This window comes from Prionailurus bengalensis, chromosome B3, assembly GCF_016509475.1.
Source record: "Prionailurus bengalensis isolate Pbe53 chromosome B3, Fcat_Pben_1.1_paternal_pri, whole genome shotgun sequence".
Lineage (NCBI taxonomy): Eukaryota > Metazoa > Chordata > Mammalia > Carnivora > Felidae > Prionailurus > Prionailurus bengalensis.
The window spans coordinates 87,330,533-87,348,451 of record NC_057355.1 but is presented as its reverse complement, the minus strand read 5'-3'; the positions used below and the strand labels follow the sequence as shown (position 1 = coordinate 87,348,451).

Genomic DNA, 17,919 nt, shown 5'->3' with positions numbered 1-17,919 from the left:
AAATTTAATGTCATAATCAATTATACAATTTAATTATTAAACAACCAAAAAAAGTCATTCAGTGTGTTACCTCATATTTTGGATATAGAATTTCCTTCATAACAGATACTGGAACAGAGAATTTGGGTGAAGTTGGATTCCAAAACAACTTCGTACATCCTGGATAAGCAGACACCTTTGGAAATAAAATGAAAGGTTAGTAAAAACCAGCAAATTATCTCTAGTGTAAAGACCCAAACTTCTGTCAAATGTGTTCCTGGTTGCCCAGATAGTGAGTTGATTGGTTCCATAACCACTGAACGTCTGGGAAAGGCAACTTTTCACACCCACCAGATTAGCAGAAATGTAGAGTTGGCAATTCCAACAAATGTCAACGATGTGGGGAAACTAGTAGAACCGCAATGGAGACAAACCAGCCGTTTCTAGTAAAATAGAAAATGTACATGCCACATGACCCAGCAATTTCACTTCCCACTGTATACTCTAAGAAAATTCTTACACATGTGCATGAAGAGACATGTACAGGGATGTTCATGCAGCATATGAAATAGCAAAAAAGAAAACCCAATCTAAATGTCCATTAATAGAAAAACAAATTAATAAAATATGGCATATTCACATAACTAACACTATAAGGCCATTCAAGCCCAAAAATTATAAACCACAGATGGATCTTAGGAGCACAGTATTGACAGCAAAATAAGCATCTTTTAGAAAGTGTCATTTACGTAAAAGTCTCTAGACCACACAGAACTATAGTATTTATTATTTAGTGTCACATATATGTCTAATAAAGTATAAAATCATGAACTAGAAAGACTGCAATTATAACAGTAACTGCTGCTGGGTTAGGAGGAAGAGAAATGAAATTAGAAAGAAGTGCAAAATGACTTATTATTTTTTTATTTATTTTATTTTAAAAAATCTGAAACAAGTATGACAAAAAGTTAAAACAAATTCTTGATAAAGTGTCACCAGTTGTATGTTAGTTTGGTTTCTATATTTGTTTGTTTATTCAAACTTTTTCAAAATAAAACTGAATCAGGCATAGGTGAATTTTTAGGGAGGTGAAACTATCCTGCATGATACTGGAAATGTGGCTATATAACATGATGCATTTGTCAAAACCCACTGAACTTTAGAGCACAAACAGTGAACCTTTGTGTACAGAAATTTGAAAAAAATTATTTAAGGGGGAGCATGGGTGGCTCAGTCAATTAAGCACCTGACTCTTAATTTCAGCTCAGGTCATGATCTCACGGTTCGTGGGATTGAGCCCCAATTTGGGCTTTGTGCTAAGTGTGGAACCTGCTTAGGATTCTCTCTCTCTCTCTCTCTCTCTCTCTCTCTCTCTCTCTCTCAAAAAAGAAAAGGTAAGGAAAGGAAAGGAAAGGAAAGGAAAGGAAAGGAAAGGAAAGGAAAGGAAAGGAAAGGAAAGGAAAAGGGAAAGGGAAAAGGGAAAAGAAAAGAAAAAAAAAGAAAGAAAGAAAAGAAAAAAAGAATTTAGGAAATCAAGGGGAATCCCAGGATGGAATGCAGAATATAACAAAAAAACAATCTAACTGTATTATAAATGTATGAAACAACCTCACTAAAGGGGGTTGGGAAAAAAGTTGCTGACCTTAGTAACTTTGGAAATGAGTATAGTTTATAAAAATAAATTGTATATAACACTACTTAAGTTGATGAAGTTGTATCCGCCAGGAATATGGGACAATAATTCTAATACGTCTACACTGAAGTTGAACAGTTAAGTGAATGGATGGAAAATGGTAGCAGCCAGGGTTGTCACTGTTGGTTGGGAGTTTAAAGAAAAGCAAGGGAGGAGGTTAGAATGATCATGTAATAGATTCAAGTTGGAGACATCAGTATGACCCCATGTTTAGCTTAATTTAGACACAGGTTATATACAGACATATTTATAGGAGTTAGTACATATTTCCTTACTGTGTCAGCTAAGAAGGCCTGGAAGCAACAATGCCCCAGTAGCAACAAGCACACCTAATGTCTAGCTGTTGGTTTCTAATTACGTTCTGCAATAAAGGGAATTGGGGCTTCTTGTTGAAATGGCTGTTTCTTGGGGTGCCTGGGTGGCTTGGCTGGTTAAACATCTGACACTTGATTTTGGCTCAGGTCATGATATCTCAGTTTGTGAGATCGAGGCCTACACTGGGCTCTGCACAGATAGCACCAAGCCTGTTTGGGATTCTCTCTCTCCCTCTTTCTCTGCCTCTCCCTCTCTTGTGCTTTCTTGCTTTCTCACTTTCTCTCTCTCTCTCCCTCTCAAAAATAAATAAATAAACATTAAAAAAAAAGAAAGAAATGGCTGATTCTGTGGTCTGGGACAGGAAATATATAAGATGAGCCTTTTTAAAAAGTGTTGGGGCTTTTGGGTGGCTCAGTTGGTTGAGCATCCGACTTCAGCTCAGGTCATGATCGCGGTCTGTGAGTTTGAGCCCCATGTCAGACTCTGTGCTGACAGCTCAGAGCCTGGGGCCTGCTTCAGATTCTGTGTCTCCCTCTCTCTCTGCCCCTCTCCCGTTCATGCTGCGTGTCTCTCTCTCTGTCAAAAATAAACAAACACTAAAAACAAATGTTTTTAAGTGTTATAAAAAAATCCCACGGTAATGGGGGATGGTGTTGAAGGGACATAGGAGCCAACTGAAGGAACTCTCAGTAACCAATGCTCAAAATGTTTTAGCAAAATATTAATATTAATAATAATAATAAAGTAGTATTGGAGTATAACTCAAAGTGCAACATAAATATCCATGACTCATACTATATAAATAATTGAATGAATAAATAAATGAGAAGAAAAGACAAATCTGCACAAATACAAATTAATTTTTTTATTATACTCTGGCCTCCAGGAGATAGAGCACAACTCCACATTCGTAAAGTGTGAGCTGAACATAAGTGACTTCCTCCCAAAGAGTATGGTATGAAAATGGGGGAAAAGAGAAACTATACAATGAAGAAACTTGAGAAACACTACTTCAGATGATTAAGACTAACATCAACAGTCATAACACATGTTGATAATACGCACCTTTGATATGATGTAATCAAAATGGTGCTTTCCCTTGGTTGTCTTCCCTCCAAAATCACACCAGGCAAATCCCAATGGGGGGACATTCTACAAAATACCTGACTACTACTCCCCCCAAATCTTAGAAACTGCCACAGCCAAGAGCAAACTAACAAATATGACAACTAAATATATTGAGGTATCCTAGATGGGATCCTGGAACAGAAAATTAACATTACATAAAAACTAAAGAAGTCTGAATAAAATATGGGCCTTAGTTAATAACAATGTATAAATACTAGTTCATGGAACTGTAAGCTGTATTAGTTTGCTGACGCTGCCCTAACGAATTACCACTGGTGGTTTAAAGTAACAGAAATGTGTTCTCTCACTGTTCTGGAGACTAGAAGTCCAAAACCAAGGTGTGGGTATTTTCCAGGCTCCCTTGGAAGGCTCTCGGGAAGAATCCTTCCTTGCCTCTTCCTAACTTCTGGTGGTTGCCATCAGTCCCGGGCATTTCTTAGCTTGCAGATGCATCCTTCCAATCTCTACGTCTACCGTCAAATGGCCTTCCTGTGTGTCTGTGTGGTCAAAGGCATTTTCCTCTTATAACGACCCTGTCCTATTGGATTTAGGGCCCACCCTAAATCCAGAATGCACCCCAACATTCTGAATTATATTTGCAAAGATCCTATTTCCAAATAAGGTCACATTCACAGGTATTGTGGGTTAGGCCTTGGACATATTTCTTTGGGGCCACTATTAACCCACTATTATCGTATTAATAATGGGGGAGACAGGATGTGTAATATGTGGGAAACCTCCATACCGTCTTTGCAATTTTTCTGTACTCTGAAACAACTCTACAAAATAAAGTTTATTATAAATAAATAATTAAATATTAAATCAAACAAAAAAATTTGTCTCAAAAAATAGTTGGAGGCATAAAAATTAATCAGACATTCATGACAAAACCTTGAAGAAAATGTGGTAAGATTTTTAAAAATAAATAGCTGTTTGAATGCATGGTATTATTGGTGATTATGTTTCTTTGATGTTTCCGTTGACTTTTAATAATACTTAATTGGACTATTCATTTTCCCAAAGAAGATTTTTCACCAGAAAAATGACCTCAAACAATGTTAGAGCATCAACTTGCAAGCGTCACTGCAGCATTGACTATGAAACCTTAATAGTGATATCTCCTAGAGGGTGGGTGTTACACAGACCTTTTAGAATAATATACAAAGACCCAAACACAGTACATAAAGATCCACAATTATAAGGTGACACTGAGTCTTGACCACTTTATTTCCAGTCAGATATACTTCAACTACTCCATATACTTGATTGCATTTCCTATACCAACCGAGTAGAGAAAAGCAGATTTTGCAGGTGCCAGGTTAATTTGTCCACCATAGGAATTCAAAAATAAGTTTCTATCTCACTCATCCTCTGTTTTGCTGGGCGCATTATGTCACTTTATGCTGTACAGACCTACAACCAGGAAGTCCTTGCTAAAAGATGAATAAAATCTTCCAAAATCATCTGACAACTCTTCTTCCAAAGATCAACTAGAAATTAAGAAGATTTCAGGCATTCAAATGATAGGATACATACAATACAGTAATTCCTTCTGTGTAGTAGATAGACTTCCAGCAGCTTAAGCATCCAGAATAAAAGTATTCCCCTAGAAGTAAGCAAGATATGACACTCAAAGAGGGAAGAGAGGAAAATCTATCACCAAGCAACAGCACTTTGCTATTAAGGAAAAGCACAAGTGCACCTTCAGGAGAGAATTTATCAAATTAAACTGGTAAAGAAACACTCATCATGGTAAACTGATTTCCCCTGCAATGCTCAGAACTTTCTAAGAGAAGAGCTAGGAAAATAGTTAGAAGTGACAGGGTTGGTGGCTGCTAGTACTCAACAGGAAGACAGGGATTGCACAGCAAAGTAAATTACTATTAAGCAACCAGGCTGATTAAGTGTAATAGCACCTGCACAGCCCCTGTGGTTACTATGTACATTACAACCCCATACAATAACTCCTGTTCACACTGAAGAGCCAAGGTCAGAATATTCTGTTCACTAAGGGAGAGAGACATGCAAATTAGTTCCCAGGGATGAGTCAAGCTTCAGAGAAGTGAAACATAAGGATGAACGAGACTTTTCAAAATGTGGTCTGAGACTCCGAAGAACTCAAGATCTTTTCGAGGGTCTTTTCAAGACCTTTTCAATACCTTTCCACACCTGAAAACTATTTCCTCAATAATATTAAGAGGCTACTTGCCTTTTTCTCTGTGTTGAAATTTGCACTGATGGTGCAAAACAAACAAACAAACAAAAAAAAAAAACACTGAGTAAAACTGATGGCACCTTACCATGAATCAAGGCAGCAGCACCTTAAAAATGCACACCAGAAGGCAGGAAAAATTGTTAAGAACACATCTTTATTTTGTAAGCACACATCAATGTGACTAAATGAGAATTACACATAAAGTGTTTCGGTGGCCGCAGAATGGTGGATTTGAGGAAAAACACGTGCTATTGTTAGAGTTGTGAACTGAACCTGCCACCATTTTCACTTTGACAAGACACACATCAAACTGGTCATTCAGACTTGGATATGTGGCAAGCATTTTCTTGAAACTAAATGAAGAAATCCTGTCATTTCAAACAAAACCACTTATAGTGTCTGTGCCAATGAAACAATTTAAGCATTTAGCCAAAATTAGAATTTTGGAAAATTTGTGCCCCTCACCATGAGCCTGTCAGGTTCCCAATGTAGAAGACTGCTGACCACACTGACTCCATCTTTGGCCCTCCACCTTGTCCATGCCTGTGCAATGACCCCCCTCAGTGCCACATGGCAGACCCCATGGAGGTTGATGTATACACTGACAGGAATGTGGGAAGGCTCATTCTGATCTTCCTTAAAGTGGTTCACAGAAGGCTCCGCTTTTGGTAACCAGTAAAGCTGACTGGTGCACAGATGCCACCACTTTTGATAACTACCTTTTAACCTCACCACAATGCCCCTCACTCTATAAAAGCTAAAGCTTAGGGTCCAGATTGGACAGAGAATAGCTGCATAGTACCTGAGTAGTTTGTCTGCCCAATCCCCCTTGTCAGTAAGTTACCCTGAATAAAACTATAAATGGTATGGAGTGGTTTGCTTCCTTTTTCAGTCATAAAGTGCCTTCTCAGTCTGGACGATACTTTGCTGTCCCTCCTCCACCTTCTAACACAATGCTAAAACCTTTTTCTGATAATATTAAAAATACGGTATTTTGATATTATAGTGAAATGTATCAACTTTTGAAGATCTACATAACTTGATGAACAATATTTTCCAAATAACCAAGGTACAATGTTACAAAATAACAAATGGGTAAAAAAAATACATTGCAAGTACAAAAAAACCAATAGATTTTAATGTATCAAGGTATGAAAAAGTCATCGATATGGTTTCTGCTTTCATTTGCAACAAAAATTTTTAGCTGTAGGAATTATCATTTAATACATTCTCTTTCAGCTACACAAATTATCATTCAATATTAATAACTAAGTTTAATTGCTTTGTTGTGGTCTAACAATCACAATTTTTTATTGAACTTCTTTATTTTTGAGATAATTATAGATTCACATGCAGTTTTAAGAAATATTAAATAATGAGAGATCCCGTCTATACTAGTTTCCCTCAAAGGTAACATCTTGCAAGACTATAGTACAATATCACAAACAAATATTAACATTAATACAGTCAAAACACAGAACATTTTCATTACCACAGGATCCCTCATGTTGTCCTTTTATAGACACACTCATCCCACCCCCCATGCTTAAACCCTAGATACCACTAATCTGTCTTCCATTCTTATAATTTTGTTACTTCAAGAATGTTATGTAAGGAAACCATAAGGTATGTAATCTTTTAAAAATGCTTTTTTTAGCATAATTCTCTGAAGATTCATCCTTATAGTTGCATACATCAAGAGTTCATTCCTTTTTATTGCTGACTGGTAGTTGCATGTTCAGTTAAAAAAAAAAAGATTGCTGAAATGTTTTCCAGAGGGTTGAGAGGAGATTTTTTTTAATTAAGAATTCAATTTCCTCCATAAAGACTCCACCAAAAAAACTACTAGAATAAATGGATTCAGTAAAGTTGCATGATACAAAATTAACACCCAGAAATTGGTTGAGTTTCTATACACTAATAACAAAGTATCAGAAAGAGATATTAAGAAAATAATTTCATTTACGATTGTATCAAAAATAATAAAATACTTACCTAGGAATAAACTTAACCAAGGAGGTGAAAGATATGTACTCTGAAAACTATAAAATACTGATTAAAGATATTGAAGATGACACAAACAAATAAAAAGATATTTCATGGTCATGGATTGGAAGAATTAATATCGTTAAAATGTCCATATTCCCCAAAGCAATAATTCAGTGCAATCCCTACCAAAATACCAACAGCATTTTTCACAGAACTTGAACAAATGATACTAAAACTTGTATGAAACCAGTAAAGAGCCTGAATAGCCAAAGAAATCTTGAGAAAAAAGAACAAAGCTGAAGGTGTCACAATTCCTGATTTCAAAATATACTACAAAGCTGGAGTAATCAAAACAGTATGACACATGGCTCAGTAGAACAGAATAGAGAGCCCAGAAATAAACCCACACATACACAGCCAATTAATCTATGGCAAAGGAAGCAGGAATGTACAATGGAGGAAAGTCTCTTCAATAAACGATGCTGGGGAAAACTGGACCACTTTCTAACACCATACACAAAAATAAACTCAAAATGGAAAAAGATCTAAATGTAAGCCCTACAGTAACATTTTCCTAGATATGTCTCCTAAGACAAGGGAAATTAAAGCAAAATTAAATTATTAGGACTACATCAAAATAAAAAGCTTTTGCTCAGCACAGGAAAGCATCAACAAAATGAAAAGGCAACCTACTGAATGGGAGAAAATATTTGATAAGGGGCTAATACCAAAACATATAAAGAACTTATACAATTCAACACACACACACACAAAAATCTAATTTAAAAAAATTGGGGTGAAGAGGCACCTCGGTGGCTCAGTCCATTAAACGACCGAATCATTATCTCGGCTCAGGTCATGATCTCACTGTTCATGAATTCAAGCCCCACATAAGGGTCTGCACTGACAGCATGGAACCTACTTAAGATTCTCTGTCTCCTTCTCTCTCTGCCCCTCCCTCACTTGTGCACACTTGTGCACTCTCTCTCTCTCAAAATAAATAAACTTTAAAAAATACTTCAAAAAACTGGGCAGAAGACCTGAGTAGGCATTTTTCCAAAGAAGGCATACAGATGGCCAACAGATACATAAAAAGATGCTCAACATCACCACTCATTAGTGGAAATGAAAATCAAAATCACAAGGTATCACCTTACACCTGTCAGAATGGCTAAAATAAAAAAGACTAAAAAATAACAAGTGTTGACGAGGATGTGGAGAGAAAGGAACCCTTTTGCACTGTTGGTGGAAATGTAAACCGGTGCAGCCACTGGAAAACTGTATGGAGGTTCCTCAAAAAATTAAAAATAGAAATTCCATATGATCCAATAATTCCGCTACTGGGTATTCATCTGAAGAAAATGAAACACAAATTTGAGAAGATGTGTGGTACCCCTATGGTTGTTGCAGCATTATTTACTTAGGAAGCAACCTAAGTGTCTATCAGTAGATGAATGGATAAGGAAGATGTAGTATGTAAACACACACACACACACACACACACACACACACACACACACTGGAATATTACACAGCCATAGAAAAGGATAAGATGGTGCCATTTGTGACATGAATGAGCCTAGAGGGTATTATTCTAAGTGAAATAAGTTAGACCGAGAAAGACAAATACCATATGATTTCACTCACATGTGGAATATAAAAAATGAAATGAATAAACAAAAAGCAGAATCAGACCTATAAATATAGAGAACCAACTGATTGTTGCCAGAGGGAAGAAAGGTGGAGAACAGGCAAAAATGGGTGAAGTGTATTAGGAGATACAGCTTCTTATTATGTAGTGAATAAGTCATGGGAATGAAAAATACAGTGTAGGGAATACAGTCAATGATATTGGAATAGTGTTATATGGTGAGAGAAGGTAGCTGCACTTGCAGCTATGCATATATATGCACTATGCATATAGCATAAAGGTTAAAGAAGCTGAACCACTATATTATATACCTGAAAGTAATGTAACATTGTATGTCAACTATACTCAAACAAAAACACATTTTTAATAATTCAATTTCCTTAATAGTTATAAGGCTACTCAAATTATCTACTTCATTCATAATGAGTGAGCTGTGGCAGCTTTGTTTTCTGAGGAACTGCTCCATTTCATCTAAGTTGTCAAATTTATATGTGTAGAGTCACTCATAGTGTTCCCTTATTCTTTTGACATCTGAAAGATCTTTAGGGACATCTCGCATTTCATTTCTAATATCGGTTAACTTGTGTCCTTTCTTTTTTTTCTTGTCAGTCTTGTTAGAGATCAATTTTATTGATCTTTTCAAAGAATTAGATTTTGTTGCATTGATTTTCTCTATATTTTCTGTTTTCAATTTTACTGATTTCTGCCCTTTATTATTCCTTCCCTTTGCTTACTTTTTATTTTGCTCCTCTTTTTTTAGGTTTCTGAGGTAGAAGCTTAAATTATTTATTGAGGGGCACCTGAGTAGCTCAGTCACTTGAGCAGATGACTCTTGGTTTTGACTTGGTCATGATCTTGGTTCCCAGGTTCGAGCCCCACATAAGGTTCTCTGCTAACCATGTGGAGCCTGCTTGAGATTCTCTCTCCCCTTCTCTCTCTCTGCTTCTCACCTGCTCATGCATGCTTTCTCTCCATCTCCCTCTCAAAATAAACAAATAAAACTCAAATATGTTTTAAAATTATTTATTGATACTTTGTCTTTTCTTTTTTTTTATTTTTTAAAATGTTTTTATTTATTTTTGTGACAGAGAGAGACAGAGCATGCTCCTCCAGGGAGGAGCAGAGAGAGAGGGAGACACAGAATCGGAAGCAGGCTCTAGGCTCTGAGCTGTCAGCACAGAGCCCGATGCAGGGCTCGAACCCACAGACTGTGAGATCCTGACCTGAGCTGAAGTCGGACGCTTAACCGACTGAGCCACCCAGGCGCCCCGATACTTTGTCTTTTCTACGGTAAGCATTTAGTGCTTACGGTAAGCATTTAGTGCTATAAATTTCCCTTTCAGCAGTGCTTTAACTGTGTGCCACACATTCTGATATGTTATATGTTCATTGTAATTCTGTTCAATTGATTTTCTATATGGTTTTCTATCTGTTGAGACTTTCTTGTTAAGCCACAATTACTTATAACTTTATTGTTTAGCTTCTAACTATTTGGATATTTTTCTGTTATCTTTGTTATTGATATCTAAGTTGATTCCATTATGGATTTGCTCTGTCTTGGTATATGTCCTATGGGAACTTGAAAAAAATGTGTATTCTGTTTTTGTTGGGTGTAATCATATATAATTTCAACTAGATTCTATTGGTTAATGGAGTTTTTGAGTTCTTCTACATCCTTGCAGATTTTCTCTCCAAATGTTTTATTAATTACTTACAGAGGGATGTTGAACTCTCCAACTGTAAATGTGGAATATCCCATTTCTCATTCAGTTTTTGCTGCACATATTTTGTAGGTATGTTCTTTGGTGCACATACTTCTTAAGACTGCCATGTCTTCCTGGTAGGTTGGCGCTTTTATCACAGTATAATGCCCCTCTCTGTCTCTGATAACTTCCTTTGCTTGAAAGTCTACTTTTTCTGACATTAATGATATTAATAATAATATTAATAACCTGCTTTTCTTTGATTTATGTTTGCATGCTATACCTTTTTTTACCCTTTTGCTTTCAACCTTCCCATATCATCATAACTGAAGTCAGTTACTCGTAGACACTATATACTGAGTCATGTTCTTTTAATCTACTCTACAATCTCTGTCACATTAAGTGGTGTATTTAGACAATTTACATATAACTTATGGATATAGTCTGCCATTTCATTTTTTTTGTTTTGTTTGCTCTATCTGGTATTTTTTGTTTTTCTGTTTTCTTTTTCCTGCCTTCCTATTGCCTGGATATAGTTTTAAATTCCACTTTTATTTATCTATGGTGTTTTTGAGTGTATCTCTTTCTATAGCTTTTTAGTTTTGTTCTAGGAATTACATTATGTAAAAATAACTTATCAAAGTCTACAAATGTCATCATTTTACCAGTTTGAGTAATATGAAACCTTGCCTCCCTTTATGTCTCCTTACCCTTCCCCATTTATAATATAATTATTTTAAACATTTCCTCCATATACATTTAATAACATAATTTTTGTTTCAACTGACAAACATAATTTAGAATACTCAAAAGGAGAAGGAAACTAATGCATTTACTCATATTTTTGCTTTAAATGTTTTTATTCCTTCTAGATACTCCAAGAATCTTCTTTTCATCATTTTTTTCCTATTTAGAGCTTCCTTTAGTCATTTTTTTAGGGCAAATCTGCCAGCAACAAATTCTCTGTTTCCTTTCGTCTGAAAATGTCTTGATTCCCTTTTATTCCCAAAGGATATTTTCTCCAGATACAGGACTGATTTCTGGCTTCAATAGTTTCTGATGAGAAATCCACTGCCATTCAAATTGTTTTTCTCCTATAAGTAACATACTGTCCCTCTCTTGGTTCTTTCAAGGTTTTTTTCTATGTCATTACTTCTCATAAGTTTGAGTATTATGTGACTTAGTACAAATTTCTTTAGATTTTTCCTGCTTGGGGTTTGTTCAGGTTCCTAAATATGTTTGTATTTTTCCAAATTCAGAGTTTTTCAGCCATCATTTCTTCTTACACATTTTCAGTCACCTCTATCTCTTCTTTTTCTTCTCCTTGCAGGACTGTAACAACACAAATGTTAGATCTTTGGTAATATCCCCACAGGTCAAGGGACCTGTTCCCACAAGTCTATTTTTTTCAGTTTATTTCTCTTTGTTGTTCAGACTGGATAAATTCTATTGTTCTATCTTCAACTTCACTGATTCCTGTCTCTGCCACTCTACTTTTGAGCCCATCCACTAAGCTTTTTATTTCAGTTATTATGTTTTTAATTCTAAAATGTTTTCTGTTTCTCCCCTATATTTTCAATTTCTTTCCTAAGAGTTCTATTTCCTTTCTCTTTATTTTTATAATTGAGATATAATTGACATATAACATTACATTATTTTCAGGTGTATAATATAATGATTCAATATTTGTATATGCTGCAAAATGATCACCACAATAAGTCAGGTTAACATTCATCACTATATATAGTTACAGAATTTCTTTTCTTATAAAAAGAAACTTTTAAGATCTACTCTCTCAGCAGCTTTCAAATATGCAATACAGTATAATTAACTATAGTCTTCATGCTGTACATTACATCCCCATGACTTATTTATCTTAAAACTAGTAATTTGTAGCTTTTGATTCCCTTCACCTATTTCACCCACCTCCCCACCCGTCACCTTTGGCAACCACCAATCTGTTCTCTGTATCTATGAGCTTGGTTTTTTGGAGTTTGGGAGGGGGGTAGATTCTACATAGAAGCAAGACCATTTGTCTTTCTCTATATGGTTTATTTCACTTAGCAAAATGCCTTCAAGGTCCATCCATGTTGTCACAAATGGCAAGATTTCATTCTTTTTCATGGTTGAATACTCCTGTGTGTGTGATTGTGTGTGTGTGTGTGTCACATTTTCTTTCACATTCATCCATCAGTGGACACTTACATTGCTTCCATATTTTTGCTATTGTAAATAGTGTTGCAAGAAACATGGGGGGTTGCATGTATCTTTTCAACTTAGTGGTTTAATTTTCTTTGGACAAATGTCTAGAAGTGGGATTGTTGGATCATGTGGTAGTCCTATTTTTAATTTTTTAAGGAACCTGTTTTCCACAGTGGCTATACCAACTTACATTCCTACTAACAGAGTACAAGAATTCCCTATTCTCCATATCTTCATCAACACTTGTTATTTCTTGTCCTTTTGATGATAGCCACTCTAAAAGGTGTGTGGTGATATTTCATTGTGGTTTTGATTTGCATTTCCCTGGTGATTAGTGATCTTGAGCATCTTTTCATGTAACTGTAGGCCATCTGTATCTTTTCTGGAAAAATCTCTATTCAGATCCTCTGCCCATTTTTTAATTGGATTGTTTTTTTGCCTTTGAGTTGTATGAGTTCTTTATATATTTTGGATATTAACACCTTATCATATATATTATTTGCAAATATATTCTCCCAGTCTGTAAGCTGCCTTTTCATTTTGTTGATAGTTTCCTTTGCTTTGCTGAAGCTTTTTAGTTTTATATACTCCTACTTACTCACTTTTGCTTCTGGTGCCTTTGCTTCTGGTGCCTTTGCTAAATCCAAAGAATCATTGCCAAGACCAATATTAAGGAGATTACCACCTATTTTCTTCGAGGAGTTTTATGGTTTCAGATTTTACACTCAAGTAATTAAACCATTTTTAGTTAAGTTTTGTGTATGGTATAAGATAATGGTCCAGTTTCATTCTTTTGCATGTGGCTGTCCAATTTTCTCAACATCATTTATTGAAGAGATTGTCCTTTCCCCACTGTACATTCTTGGCTCCTTTGTCATAAATTAATTGACCATGTATGTGTAGATTTATTTCTAGGCTCTCTATTCTGCTCCATTGATCTATGTGTCTGTTTTTATGGAAACACCATATTGTTTTTTGTTTTTGTTTTGTTTTATTTATTATTTTGAGAGAGAGAAAGAAAGAGGGAGAGTAGGGGAGGGACAGAGAAAGAGGGAGAAGGAGAGAGAGAGAATCACAAGCAGACTCCACACTGTCAGTGCAGAGCCCTATATGGGGCTCAAATTCATAAACCATGAGATCATGACCTGAGCTGAAGTCCAACGTTTTACCAACTGAGCCATGCAGGCACCACATTACCATACTGTTTTGATTACTATAACTTTATAATATAGTTTTAAATCAGGAAGCATGATGTCTCCAGCTTTGTTCTTTTTCAATATTGCTTTGGCCATTCAGTATCTTTTGTGGTCCCATACATATTTCAGGACTGTTTATTCTATTTCTATGAAAAAATGTTATTGACTCTTGATCTTATTTATTTACCCTTTCTGTTTTAGGTGACCCTCCACTGGGCTTCCTCTGATACCATCAAAGTGGGGAAGGGGAGGTGTGGTCATTACTGATACTTGGGGATAGAAGTCCAAGATCCCCATGTGGTTTCAACTGACAACAGGAGGGGGGATCTCTTTAACACTCTGTTAAGATTAAAGTCCCAGCTCCACATGCAGTCTTCTTTGATATGACCCTGGCAGGGGTGGAAGAGTGCCTCATTAACTCTTATCAAGAGTTAAGTTTCAATTTCCCAATAGGCTTTTGATGGTGGGGGCTAGGGCCACTGTTTTTCCTTTGGTGTTTAACTGGAATAGAGCAGTTACTGTCTAAAACTTTTCTGTCTTGCTAGGCTGCCCCTTTCCTGGTTCTTTGGCTAAAGAGAGCAGGTTTTTGTTGAGGCCTTTTTTTCCTTTGCCTATCTTTGCTTCTATATTAACAGCTTTTTCAACTCCAAGTCTAGTATATATGAAGCAAAAAAGAAAACCCAAGGAACTAACTCGCAGCCATGTCATTTCTTGGATGCCAACATTTCTAATTAATGTGCTTTGTTCTCCATTTTTCTTTTTTTTAATGTTTATTTTTGAGAGAGAGAGAGAGAGAGAGAGAGAGAGAGAGAGAGACTGTAAGTGAGGGAGGAATAAAGAGAGACGGAGACACAGAATCCAAAGTAGGCTCCAGGCTCCATGCTGTCAGCACTGACACGGGGCTCGATCTCATGAACCGTAAGATAATGACCTGAGCAGAAGTCAGATGCTTAACCGACTGAGCCCCCCGGGCGCCCCTGTTTTCCACTTTTCAAGACTCTTTTATGTTTGTAACATCCAGCATTTTTAATTGTACTTAGCAGGAAGAATAGGGAAGAGTAAAAATACTTTTTCACCATCTTCCCCAGAAGTATAAATCTTGCAACAACTTCCAAGAAACTACCACTTATTAAGTTTTGGCATATTAACAAAGGAAAATATCCATTATTATGTTAAAAGTATGTTAAAGTAATATTTTCCAACTACCTATCTGTGTGAGACCAGAATTTTCCTCATATATTTCAACCAAAACAACCTACCACAAAATTGAATGCAGAAGCAGTCATGAGAATCCAGCCATCTTCCAGCAAGCTACACATTAAAGATTGCAAAACATGTAAGCCAACCCTAGTTTTTTCATTAAAATTTTGTTTTCAAAAATATAATTATTTTTCATAAAAATGCATTTTATGTTAACATATTACTTTATTAGTGTTATTTTTTAAATGTTTATTCATTTTTGAGAGACAGAATGCAAGTGGGGGAGGAGCAGAGAGAGAAAGACACAGAATCAGAAGCAAGCTCCAGGCTCTGAGCTAGCTGTCAGCACAGAGCTGACGTGGGGCTCAAACTCATGAACTGTGAGATCATGACCTGAGCCAAAGTCGGACAGTTAACCAACTGAGCCACCCAAGTGCCCTATTAGTGTTATTTTTAATAAATAAAAAATAAACATTTAGCATTTTCTCAGTTTTAATTCCCAACATTTGTTGTTTATTTGTTTGTTTTTTAAGTTTATTTATTTTTGAGAGAGAGAGAGAGAGCAAGGGAGGGGCATGGGAGGGGGCGGACACAGAGGATCCTAAGTGGGCTCTGCACTGACAGCCCAATGTGGGGCTGGAACTCATGAACTGTGGGATCATGGCCTGAGCTGAAGTTGGACACTGAACCGACTGAGCCACCCAGGTGCCCCAATTCCCAACAACTGTAAATGTCAATAGATATTACCTACATAAATAATTATTGAGGTCCTCAAAAATTCTTAAGATTACAAAAAGGGTCCTGAAACCAAAAGGTTCAAGAGCTGTGAGGTAGAGAAAAGTACTATTAAGGTAAGCTCTTACTTCCTCTCCCAAGAGTTGTAGGTGTGGTTTCTGAGCACGCTGTCTAGTTCCTTGTGCCAAATCAGGTAGTATCACTGGTGGTGTTGGAAGAATGGCAACATGTTCTTGATTATCACCCACAACAGGATTTCCTTGCAATATTCTACAGTATGATAAAAAACAATACATTGGTTTGTTAGGTCACTGATGAGACTCATTTCATATCTCTGCTGAAATAAACACACCGACATTTGATATCTGTAATAAGCAGAAATTGTGCAGAAGTCAGACAGTCTGAAATGGGAAATAATTCAAAATAACTTTTCTGTGGTTCTGCATACATTTTAATAGTAACCTTCATGATGGTTTTACTATATTAGAATAACAAATTCATCCTGTAAAAGTCTGATTACAAAAGAGGTAAAAAGGTCTCTACCTTCTGATGGTTAACCTGTTCCCCACTCAAAGCCCATAGGAAATGGTCTCATTTCTTAGAGTGAAGTAAAGTGTCAGCCCAAGAAGGACTGCCTTCTCACATTAAAGTTTTCTCTTCTTGATTCACATCTTGCCAAGATGAACAAAAAATCTATGGCATTTATCTTCCTTTCTAGGCTACAAACTATATATATATAAAAATTATATAAAATTATACAAAAAATATAAACAAAAATTATAATACAAAAAATTATAATATAAAAATTATAAACAAAAGTCTTAATTAAGCCAAAGACATAAGCTAAATGAAAATTTGAAGGCAAGATGTGTCATTAATGACTAATTTATGAACTGCTTTAAAATACATTAATTTTGTATTAAATTTGGTATTAATTTGTACTAATTTTTATAATTACTGTAAAAGAATTATAAAAGGATATAAAATGAGCCTGCACAGACTATAGCTATATCAATTTCACACGGAAGCCAGTGTTCTACTTTTTGATATACCCTTATGTGAATAGGCAATCACTTTATGAGTCATCAAATGTGAAGACTAAAAGTTCACAAACCACCCAACTCACTTTAGTTACTTAATAATATGCTGAAACCTTCATATTCTATCATACCAGCTCTTAGAAAAAACAGGTCCACCCAAAGTTAGGCTCATGGAAATAGGGCTTGCCAAAGTAGAGTCATGGAGAAAAGCCTCCTATCCCAACTAGTCAAATATTTGAATTCAAAGAGAAGATAAAGTTCAACTGCCAATATGGTGAATATAGTAGACGGCTACTCAACACCCAATTACCCTCCTTCTAATGTGCTTTCCTGAACTACTGAGGATGAAGAAGTAAAACTCTCTTGCAGCCAGTGTCCTAGATGTGAGTTAGGATCCACTAATGAGATGCACTCAGCATACAATTTGGAAAGCAGAAAGTTCTGATGTTTTTGTTAGCAAACAGTCATGGCAACATCGAGTTCTACTATAGCAGTGTTTCAGTTAATAGTAGTCCTTTTGCAGGTTGCTTTTCTTTTTTTGGGGGGGGGGGGAAGGGCAGTGAGCAGCGAGCATATCAAACAGACATACCGTGGTTTCAGAGTCTAAAGCTGTAACAATAGAGGCCACCAGATCCCTGAATCATAGCTAGGGTGGTATGTTGCCAGTACTGGCTTCCAGATTTACTACCTTCCTGACTATGCTAGAAGCAGCAGCTTCCTTGGCAGACATTTAAGCATGCTGTGTGTCATCTCTGGAAACCCTCCCTGCCTACAGCCCACTTTCCCAATCTTTCCATTGGTTTTATAAGCATCAAATTCTCATTACTAACTCCCTCTTTGCCTAAAATAGCTAAAAAATATTTCTGTTTTCGT

At 36.2% G+C, this 17,919-nt stretch overlaps 1 protein-coding gene across 1 annotated transcript in view; it reads right to left on the bottom strand.

The window, feature by feature from the left end:
* Positions 1 to 17,919, bottom strand: part of TTC6 (tetratricopeptide repeat domain 6) — a 189,528-nt gene that overhangs the window by 89,997 nt on the left and 81,612 nt on the right. Inside the window, exons 6-7 of the mRNA XM_043556026.1 lie at positions 16,135 to 16,276; positions 71 to 175 (exon numbers count right to left, since the gene is read on the bottom strand). Of these exons, the coding sequence (XP_043411961.1) occupies positions 71 to 175; positions 16,135 to 16,276 (247 nt within the window). The remainder of the gene's footprint in view (positions 1 to 70; positions 176 to 16,134; positions 16,277 to 17,919) is intronic.